At 46.7% G+C, this 11,748-nt stretch overlaps 1 protein-coding gene across 2 annotated transcripts in view; it reads right to left on the minus strand.

Moving 5' to 3' along the window:
* LOC111861823 (protein singed wings 2) overlaps positions 1-11,748 on the minus strand; it is a 56,806-nt gene that overhangs the window by 30,166 nt on the left and 14,892 nt on the right. For both annotated transcript variants that reach the window (XM_023846718.2, XM_023846717.2), the window contains exons 3-4: positions 5,480-5,636; positions 2,358-2,517 (exon numbers count right to left, since the gene is read on the minus strand). In XM_023846718.2, the coding sequence (XP_023702486.1) occupies positions 2,358-2,517; positions 5,480-5,636 (317 nt within the window). The remainder of the gene's footprint in view (positions 1-2,357; positions 2,518-5,479; positions 5,637-11,748) is intronic.

Genomic DNA, 11,748 nt, shown 5'->3' on the forward strand with positions numbered 1-11,748 from the left:
CCAGCTACCACTCCGGAACTCTCAATCCAGTTCTCTCCTGCAAGTGCCATCTGTCAACTGTCACGCTGCCATCTCTTCTCTTGGATCCTCGTTATATAGCCTCAGGGCGAACCCAACAGAAAAAAACCGTTTCCATTGTTATAGTCCAAGAATCTCGCGATTGTTGGTTGCGTATTCTTTGCCGCGGGAACGTGTTTACCGAGCCATTGCTTAGCAATGGACGTCTCTGTGGCTCCATTATTTCAGCCTTCTGACGTCATGTCACAATATAAAGTAGACACAGGGCAAAACACGTGACTGGAAAAGATACAGAGGTAAAGCTATCCCTGTAACAGTCTTGCGAGACGTCGAGGCTCCCACATTTACTAGACAGTCGGCTCACAGATGGCGGTAAGGCTGTCAGGCATACGCGCCGGCTGCCCTTTACCTGCCAGGAAGCTTCCTGATACTCATTTCTGTTAGAGGCTGAGTGGAACCCAGGACCATATTGCGACTGGAAGGATTAGATAAATTGAAAAAAAAAACCGATTACATCAGGAATCGAACCCGCGACCTTCCGGCTTGTAACATGTTGCCTCAACTAACTACACTACCGCGTGCCCAACAGATACAGAGGAAGGAGCTTAATTTGTGATCTTAACCCACAGATCTTAAGGCCAGTACATCAAGAAGCGATAGATGAAACGTGAAGAACATCAACCACAACACCTCTGCCCAGATTCGAACCTGACCCGCATGTGCCGTATGTAGTAAAGTTATTCATTAATTTTCCCGTGAGAGAGCGTTCAGATCGGCCAATCCGGTAAGCGTGTACGGATGGTACGAATATGGCTTGCCTTGCAAATACCATAACAAAGTCATAATCAGTTGCATGTTGGTGCTAATGCTCTCATTAGCATGCGGGAACACTCGCTAATACAGATCTCACCGCTCGGCACGGTTCGTACACAGGCTCGGCCCTTTGGTCTCTGCTATGGAGTCTGGCAATTCGAACGAAGGCGTGGAAGTCAGAATCTCCTTCTATATAGACGAATATTGTAAGCGATGAGGAGCTGCAGAACTTGTACCCTTCTCCAAGTACAATTAGAATGATCAAATCAAGGGGGATGAGGTGGGTAGGGCATGTAGCACGAATGGGGGAGAAAAGGAATGCATATAGGATATTGGTGGGAAAGCCAGAAGGAAGGAGACCTCTGGGAAGACCAAGGCGTTCGGTGGACAATATTAAAATGGATAGGATGGGATGGATTGGATTGATCTGGCTCAGGATAGGGACCAGTGGAGGGCTCTTGTGAACACGGTGATGAACCTTCGGGTTCCATAAAATGCTGGGAAATTCTTGAGTAGCTGCAGATTTGGCTTCTCCTCAAGAAGGCCTCAGCTCCATGAGTAAGTAAGTAAGTGTTACTATTTTACACCAACCTTGTTGAAAAGGCGGTTATCGTCCGATCACGGAAGTTAAGCAACATTGGGCATGGTTAGTATTTGGATGGGTGACCACGTGGGAACAGTGGCCGTCTGTGTGTGCGTTTATTCTGTTTGTAGGCAGCGGCCTTGTGATGGGCTGATCCCCCGTCCAAGGAGACTGTGTGTAGGATCAAGAAACTGAAAAAGCGACCAAGGCCCAACAGAGGGCTGTTGCAATTCCCCTTCCTTATGCTCCCACCAGTTGTCTAAATATTCCCCTCACATGAATCTCAACAGTGAAAATCCTTGCAATAACCCCACTCACTCACTCACTCACTCACTCATTGAGTTCTAAGAGCCTCGAGAAGCCGCTAATTGTGAAGCTACTCAAGAACTTGTGGAACCCGAAGGTTCATTACCGTGTTCATAAGAGCCCTCCACTGGTCCATATCATGAGCCAGATCAATCCAATCCATAACATCCTATCCTATCTGAGATCCATTTTAATATTGTACCAGAGATACGGGCCTTGAGTGGAACACGTCTTGGTGAGCGCTGGAGGGGAGTACAGACAGGAGGGAGGAGGTTACGAACGCCGTCATCCCCACCAACGTTGGGGCGCCTTTACGTGGCTTCAGTATGCCTTGGTTAAACACTGTATGCACCAAAACAACGCTAAAATCCATGAGTAACGTAACTAATTTGCCTTTCTTGAGGAGTTGAGAGCCACGCAAATGGAAAAAATTTCGTCACAAATTCAGTTTTCACTTGCCGTGGCGATCTATTGTGAGTTGCTAAACCTGGACCCTGCTCTGTGAATGAGTGCATTGGATTGATCTGGCTCGGGATAGGGACTGGTATTTGAACCTTCGGCCTTTATAATAGGCGAAGAATTTTGTGACCAGGTAAGCAAATACCAGCTTCTTGGGTAGGAGCTAGTTACGGCTTACCAGACAGGAACACCTCCCGCAGGGCCGGTGGGCTGGCCAGAACGCTGTGCCCAAGCTGCTTCAAGTTGTTCCCTCGCAAATCCAGAACCCTGAGCTTCTTCAGCCGCGAGAACGTGGAGTCCACGACTGAGTCCAGCCTCAAGCCGGACACGTTCAGCTCCTTGAGAGAGGACATACCAGGCATCACCAAACGAACTCTCTCGAGCAACTGACAGTTGCTCAGTGAGTCAAGAAAATCCACACTTTTCATCGAACCCGAAAGTTCGTTACCATATTCACAACATCCCGTCGCTGATCCATATGCGCAGCGAAATATATCCAGTTCACACACTCTCATCCTATTGGCTTAGAATCCATATTTATGGTTTCCTCCCATCGATGTCTAAGTCTTCCAAGTTGCTACTCCTTTTAAAGATTTTACGATTAAAAATTAAAAATTATAAAAGAAAAAATAGGTTTCTTTAAATTGACGAAGGTCAGTAATATATTGCATGGCAAAATCATGACGTAAAGATAGCTAACAGATGTTTTGAAAATGTGGCACAGTTCAGATATTTGGGAACAAAACAAATCAAAACCTGATTCATGAGGAAATTAAGAGGCGATTGAACTCGGGGTAATGCTTGCTACCATTCAGCCCAGAACCTTCTGTCTTCTCGTCTGCTGTCCAAAAACATAAAAATTAGAATATACAAACCTATAATTTTGTCTGTGGTTCTGTATGGGTGTCAACTTGGCCTCTGACATTAAGGGAGGAAGACAGACTGAGGGTGTTTGAGAACAGGGTGTTGAGGAGAATATTTGGACCGAAGAGGGATGAAGTGACAGGAGGTTGGAGAAAACTGCATAATGAGGAGCTTCATAACTTGTACTCTTCTCCAAGTATAATTAGAATGATCAGGTCAAGGAGGATGAGATGGGCAGGGCATGTAGCATGAATGAGGGAGAAGAGGAATGCATATAGGATATTGGCAGGAAAGCCAGAAGGAAAGAGACCACTAGGAAGACCAAGGCGTAGGTGGGTGGATAATATTAAAACGAATCTTATAGCGATATCATGGGGTCATAAGGACTGGATTGATCTGGCTCAGGAGGAGAACTCTTGTGAACACGGTCATGAACCCTCGAGTTCCATAAAGGGCTGGAAAATTCTTGAGTAGGTCCGCAACTGGCGGCTTCTCAAGAGGAGCTAAGCTCCATGAAGTTAGTTACTTGCATTCAATGCTTCTGTTCCCATTTGTTTTGAAGACCCACTTTACTATTATCCTGCCATCTGACAGCTCAGTCGGTAGAGCGAGTAGGCTACGGGTTGGACGGTTGAGGAGATGGGAATCGATTCCTGGCAGAGGCAGGCGCCCACACCAGCCGGCGTTACTGTACAGTGGCTTAGCAAACTGCATCACAGTGACCCGACGTGGGGTGTCTGCTCTTCCCTTACGTTTCTAGACGTGTGTGGTTAGGATTAACGCGAAGAAGGGCGCTGGAGACGTGTGGTGACAGCGGAAAGCCATTAGCGAGCAGCTCCAGGGAGTTGCGAACTGGTAATGGCGGAGTTACCGCTAGAAGACTTAACCGCAGCTGAAGCTGCAGCCACACTTGTCTGGCTTCCTGCGCCAGGAGCGGATAGTCACTGAGGAAACGAACCCGAGAAATACTTGTCGTGTGCACAAGAGCTCACCACTGATCCCTATTCAGAGGCAGCTGAATCCAATAACGCCGTCATATCCTCGACGGGCTAGTTGGCCGGGATTCAGTTCCTGGCACGGGAAATAGATGTTTTCTCGTCTCTACAGTGCTCAAACCGGTTCTCGAACCTCCCAACTATGTTTCGTTGGGGATAAAGCGGTCGAGACGTGAATCTAAACACTCACCTCTATCTAACAACGAGGTAAAGAATAGTGGAGCTATACTCCACCGCCCTACGTCTTAATGGGATGATGCTCAACAAGCACAGGGACGACTTATAACTTAATTTTTCAACTACGCACTCAAATCTCATGTCTTTAAGTAAAGTAAAAAGAAAAAGTAAAGCTATCCCTGTAACAGGCCGAGAAGGCCCACAGGGTTGTGAGACGTCGAGGCTCCCACATTTTCTAGACAGTCGGCTCACAGATGGCGGTAAGGTTGTCAGACTTACGCGCCGGCCGCCCTTTACCCCCAGGAAGATTCCTGATACTCATTTCTGTTAGAGGCTGAGTCGACCTCAGGGCCATAGTGCGGCTGGAAGGATTAGGTCAATTGAAAAAATTCAATGACCTCATCGGGACTTGAACCCTCGATCTTCCGGCTTGTAGCATAGTGCCTCAACTAACTACGCTACCGCGTGCCCTCCATGTCCTTAAAAAAAATATATATATATTATGTTCCTATCTAAGACAAGATATTCCAAATTATCTCAAATTTAAGATTTTCCGGCTAAAATTCTGTGTGTATTTCTTAACTACCAGTACATGTCACGTGCCCTGTCCGTCTTATCTTTCTTGCTTCGACAGTTCTCAAAATGCTTGGCGAAGAGTATAAATTCTGAAGCTTCTAGTGTGTAATCTTCTGCGTTCGTTTAACACTTCCTCTCTCTTAGGTCCGTACAAATATTCTCTTCAGCATCCTGTTATCAGACACCCCTACTCAATATTCTTCCCTCAGGAGAGTGACCAAGTTCGACACCCATATCAGACATATGATAACCCTATACTTCTTCACAGCCAGTATTACTATTGGGATTACTGAAGCGAGACACGAAGGCAACTAAAAGATGAAGTTGTCCCTGTGCTTAACTATTTAAGCACTATACCATGAAGGCGTAGGGGGGATTGTTATATACATCCACGTTTTCTTGATCTCAACACTAATTGGAGGTAAGTGGTCAGTTTTACGTCTCGGCTGCTTTACTCCCAGGGAAAGAGCCCTCAGTACCCATTGGATAGGAGGCTGGGTTGGGCCCCAAATCCGGTCTGGACGACACAGTGAAAAGAAAATCCTTGGCCCTACCGGGACTCGAACCCCCCGCCCCTGGGCCAGTAGTCAGTCGCTATCCCGGGTCCTAGGAGGCAAGGCACAAGGGGCCGCTGTGCTGTGACTGGAGCACGTAGCGCAAGCCACCTGTCACACACAAGTACTCGTACCTGCAGCTCCTTCAGTTCACCACCGAACTCCTTCAGCTGGCTGACGTCGCTGTCCCTCAACGTCAGGTTCCTCAGCTCCGGGAAACGGAACTGGATGATCTGAGGGTCGAAGCTGGAGTTGGGCCAATGACAAAGTGTCAGCTCTCGTACCTGTCGCCTGGAACAAATCGGTAAGACCAGATAAGTTAAGGAATTAAGCGCTGCGCCATGAAGACGTGTTGGGATGTGAAGATCCTTGATCTCGGCACTAGATGGATGTAAGTAGTCAGCTTCAAGGCAACGGCCGCTTTACATCCCGGGAACAAACCCTATGTACCCACTGGCTACGAGGCTGGGTGGGCCCGAGGGCCAGTCTGGTTGCTGTGGAGAAGAGAAAAATCTGTTGCCCCGAGCCGGAATCAAACCGAAACCATCCAGCTCGTGGCCTGTCGCTATGCCGGCTGAGCTGTCCGGACTCGAAAACAGTTTCGATATATTCACTGAGAAAGTGACATATAATCTCCTGAACCTCGACACATCCACGCTGTATCAACTAGTGAGGTTATTTATGTGACTGAAAACTGAAAGACATTTCATTAATATCATGAATATCCAGGAATGCTTTTATCGCCAGGTTCGCATGACACAAACCGGTATCATATGCTGTGGCCACAAAGTACACGGTCCAGACTGTTTCTGCAATGGAACTGAAGCTTTTCAAGAAACTGACTCACCTTAATGGAACATGAAAATTCATTTTCGTGCTCAAAAGAGATCACCACTGGTCTCTACCTTGAGCCAGAATAATCCAGACCACAAGCTATTTTTTTAAGATACATTTTAATAATATGATACCATCCATTCCCAGGTCTCCCAAAAGGTGTCTTCCTTCCATTTTTCCAATTCAATTTTACATACATTTCTCATCTCCCCCCCCCCTTCATGACTTTATGCTCTATGCATCTCTCTGTCCTTGATGTTATCGTTCTAATAAAGAACTCACGCCAGGGAGCAGGGTCTTTCTTGAGAAGCTGATAGTCACTCCGACAGCCTACAAATTTTCCGCCTTTTCTCTGTGCTCTAGTGGTCAGCGTTCCTGGCCACAGATCCAAAGGTCCGGGTTCGATTCCCGGCGCTACCAGATTTTTTTCAGACAAGTAGTGGGTCTGGAACGGGGTCCACTCAGCCTCGTGATGATAATTGAGGAGCTATTTCAAGGAAATAGCGGCTCCGGTCTAAAAAACCGAAATTAACGGCCGTGGGGATTCGTGTCGCTGACCACACGGACACTCTCTATCCGCAAAAGTTGGCACTAACTTGGCCGACAAGCGGTAGTAGCTCGGTCGGTATAGTTTGCTTGCGGACTACAGGCCACGCATTTTTCTTTCACAACCCGAAGGTTCATTACTGTGCTGGGTGCCAGTTTGACTGCTGAGACGATGCTCTGTCGAGATACAAACACAACTGCTTTAGTTCAGTCCAGCTGAGCACTACACCAGTACGTTCTGAACTGACGCAAGTCTGTTTCCGCCCCTTCCTCCCGATCCCGCAAGTGTCAAGATTAGAGTCTGTGTTAGTGTACGGGCCAGGTTACCGCCTCAATAATTATACAATTTTACTACTATTCAGTACGTATGAACACTTGAGCTCCTAAAGTAGGGACACTAGAGATGGCACTCAAAACGGTTTCAAAGTTTTTGATCATACTGTAATCACAGACAGAGGCGGTGACCCAAAAATTGTTTCGTTCGAATAAAAGGGCACCTGTTGGGTCTCAATCATACGTTTTTCTTTTTCAAAATTAGCCCCTATGGATTTTATTACATTTCCTCAATTTGTACAACTCACATTCCCGTGCTTGTCACGGATGAATATACCCTTTATGCTTAAAGCACATAATTTTTCTGGAATGTTTATTTTACGATAACACAAAGCTGCGATCTGTCAAGCGTGTACGCTACAGTGTGTGTAATAAATCTGCACCTATGTTTTGCTTTACAAAATGTTATTATGAAGCGACAATATTCTATATAATTTGTAAGCGTTGAGTCTACACCCTTTCACTGTCTACACAAAGATAAACGCGTGTATAGGCTATGTCACACAAAGGGTAAAAAGATAAAGCTGTCCCTGTCCTTAACTAACTAAGCACTATGCCATGAAGGTGTATGGGGGGAGTGGATGTATAGATACACATTTTCTTGACCTCGGCAATAGCTGGAGGTGAATGGTCAGCTTCACGCTTCTGCCGATTTATCCCCAGTGGAAATCCGCCTGAACCCATTGGGTAAGAGGTTGGGTGAATCCCAGAGCCGGTTTGGAAGACATGGATAAGTGAAAATTCTTGCCCCCACCGGGACTCGAATTCGGACTCCTTGGTTTTCCAGCCCGTAGCCAGTCGCTATACCGACTGCTCTATACGCTCTCTTAATCAATAGGGATCATTTCAAATAACTAGCAGACTGCAATTCAATAAGCACAAAGTAAAACTTGGAAAATTCGCTTCCGCACATGCGCAGTAGAGAGACGCGTGAACCCTTTAGAGTCAGAGTTACTGTCAATCAGTTCGTCTTGGCGACACGCCCCTCGAGACTTAACGACCAAGCATTTCTTTTTAACTTGACCCTTGCCGCTATTGTCCTTATGTGTCATCCTCTCTGACGTGAGGATGGGTCCGTAGTTCACAATTTCTGATGCCTAGCAATGGACGTCTCCTCTGGCTCCACTATTCCGACATTCAGGAGTCATGTCACAATATTAAATACTACGATATTATAGCTCGTATATTATTATTATTATTATTATTATTATTATTATTATTATTATTATTGGATAATATTTTGTAGTTTTAGTTGAAGTTGAAAATTTCGAATGTTACACAGGGGGCGGTCATTCCTTGACCGATCTGAGTAATGTCCAGGTTCTCAAGAATTCTGCTCCATGAGTTTTGTCAGGATCATGAGGACACGGGTGTCGCGAGGGAATTACGTGAAACGTGCACGGAGATACAAGAAATGCATACTGAGTTTCGATTTGAAATCGTAGTGGTGAGTTATTCATTCTGATACGAAGTTGTTTTCATTTTATTTACGGTTCACTTAAGGACGCTGTCAGTAGCGCAGACTATACAGGGTGCCCCAGGAGGAAAGGTCAGTATTCTGGGAGGTCACAGTATCGGTCATTCTAAGCACGAAAGTGTATATGTACATGTGTCCTGTTCAGAACGGTTTCCGAGACAGAGCTATTTCACTGTACAGTTCCCAAACTGTTGATAAGAAAGAGACATTACGTGCTGTTTCTAATGCCGCTATTAGGGTATTCGGAGTAGGGTGCAATGGCATCCTTTTATGATGACGATGATGAACATCCAGTTTCACAACAACGAGAAGTGCCTTGAACAGTTACACATATATCGACTGTTCACGCAGCACCGTAACAGACGGTTATGTATTCGAGACCTGTAGTCAGGGGCAGCGAGATCCAAACTGCCGAGTGTTGAGGCACGATTTTGGGGGCCGCACATCTTACAGCCCCTTTCGGGCATGAAGATAATTTATTATGTTCTTTTGTTCATACCGTAACCGTTAATTGCCAGTGATTCAAATATGTCACCTACCTACCTACCTACCCTTCTCCCTACCTACACACCTACCCACCCACCTACATACCTACCTTCCTACCCACCTACCTACCTCCCTACGTACCCACCTACCCATCTACCTATCTATCTTTGGTTCCTGTTGCTATCGCTTGGAGTGTAGGGCATCCGAGAAACCTTTCGTTTCAGTTCAGTTTTGTAATCTTAAACAGACGGTAGGAGTCCTTTGACGGGGATCAGCCAGTCGCAAATTCGCTACCTACGCAGGACAACACAAACACAGAATAAATGTAAACATACATCCATGCCTCGAGTGAGATTCGTACCCACGATCCCAGCGTTTGAGAGAGAGAAGACGGCCCATGCCTTAGGCCGTGCGGCCACTCTGACCGGCAAGCACGTCATAAAGCGAAGTCCGGGGAAAGTGGGGGTGGGGGTGGAATTTCACTTCGACGGCGAAATACCAAGCACGAGACGATAAGCAGTAGTTTCCTACGTGACTAATGATAATGAGCCGCGCATCCGGTACCCCAGCCAGCCAGCAAGCTGCTGGTGTCTGTGCTCGCCAATGCTGGCTTATCTATCGGCAGAGCGTCACAGCTGAGCACTGCCCTGTGGCAGGGGAGATCATTGCGTCAATCATTTAAAGTGCAATGATTGTTATGTGTATTGCTTGCTTTAAAGGAGCCGGTATAGCGACTGGCTACGGGATGGACGACCGAGGGGTCGGAGTTCGAGTTCCGGTAGGGTCAAGAATTTTCTCTTCTCCACGTCGTCCAGACCGGCTCTGGGGTCCACCCAACCTCCTATCCAATGGGTACCGGGGGCTCTCCCCGCGGGAGTAAAGCGACCGGGGCGTGAAGCTAACCATTCACCTCCAGCTAGTGTTGTGGTCATGAAAGTATGGAACTATACATCCACTTCCCCATACTCCTTCATGGCGTTGTGCTTAAATTCGTCGAGTTCATCTGTTACCATACAGATTACATCATTTCCGGATCCTAAACTGAATGGCGCTAGTGTCGTTTCCCCACCTCATAAGTTCACGCGAACGCCATATTCTTATTACCAATTGTAGGGAATTAAAAAAAATACGAAGCTGGGGTTACCCGTAATGGATTAACTGCTGTGCCATGTTTCGTGAAAATCGACTGGATAAAAAGAAAAAAGAAAAGAGGGCACACGTCGTGATCTCAACGCCATTTTCCTTTCCGTACGTAAGAAAATTCAGCTAAGATCTAAATAGAAGAAAGCTCGGGGGCTCGTCACTGAGTTGCTGACAAGTCGTAATTCAAGTGTCACGAGAAGTATCCTTCCTTCGGGTTGCCTTGGCAACGTTCTTTACATGAAGAGCAGGTTACTGGAGCGTTAGATTATCCGCTTTCCAGGAACGCTTATGGCAGTATACGTCACACAATTCAGCACTGCAATTTCCATTGCAGATTTCCATGACTTTGATCTCGGAGCCGCAAGGGAAAGCGGCGTGGGGCGCGCGGCTGGTTTCATTGCAGAAATTGAACCCTCCCTCGCTAAGATAAATGGGTCACTAATCGCTTTTTCAGCTGTTTATTCAGAGTGGTGGCATAATGACAGACCTTAAATCAAACATGAACTAAACACTTCCTGCGTGTTATTTACATCGGTACGTGTGACGTGACATGGAGCGCAAATTACACAGTGACACTTAACCCTTCAGAATTCCGATTAAAGTGACCGCGCGTGGATTAAAGCAGTGTGTTAAGGTAAGTGTTAAGGTAAAGGCCTTAGGGTTGGGCCACACAGAGCGCTACGTACGCGATGCACGCTACGTACGCTATGTTCCCCATGTTAGCTGCGTCGCAGAGTGTACACAGCGTATGTAGCGTACGTAGTGAACATAGCGTAGAGCTCTGTGTGGCCGAACCTTTACGGTGGGCTGATCCCCCGTCCAAGGAATCTTACTGTTTATGTATAGGATTACGGCACTGAGAAAGCAACCAATGCCGAACAAAGGGCTGCAGAGCAATCGATAAACTCTTATATGTAACACTTGTCTTAACATAAAAATCTCCAAATTTTGTTCATCATCATCATCATCATCATCATCATCATCATCACTGGGACTTCCGGGATCGTGGGTTCGAATCCCACACAAGACTATTATTATTAATTTAAAATCTGCATACTAATCATACTGTAACGTTCCCACCTCATGACTCAAGGTACGCGGGTTCAAACCCGGCGGAGGTCGTGGAATTTTTAAGGGCGGAAAAATTCAGAGAACAAGTCCTCCGGCAGGGACTTTAAGCCGTGGGTCCCGTGTCGTAGATTTACGGCACGTAAAAGAACCTCATGTCTCTAGGAGACCTCTGAGCTAAATTAGGCAAATTTTCCCGCCCAAGTAGTTTCCAATGCCTCCGGTAGTTGGGGAAAGTATTAGGTACCACTGCCAGATGAGGATCGACCTCGCTGACAGAAAGGGACTAATTATCAGATACCACTGCCCGTAGAGGGCCGACCTCGCTGGTAGAAAGGGGCTGATAACGACCACCAGTACCGGTAGGGTATGGGGACAGTAGAAATTAAAGGGGGATGCCCAGTGGACCAATAACTGGTCTAAGTGCATGGGGAAACCCACCTCCTCCAACAATGAATGAATCCTACTGCGACGCACACAGGACATCCCACGTGTGTCGCAGGCCCCGAAGGTTGA

This window comes from Cryptotermes secundus, unplaced genomic scaffold (assembly GCF_002891405.2).
Source record: "Cryptotermes secundus unplaced genomic scaffold, Csec_1.0 scaffold620, whole genome shotgun sequence".
NCBI lineage: Eukaryota > Metazoa > Arthropoda > Insecta > Blattodea > Kalotermitidae > Cryptotermes > Cryptotermes secundus.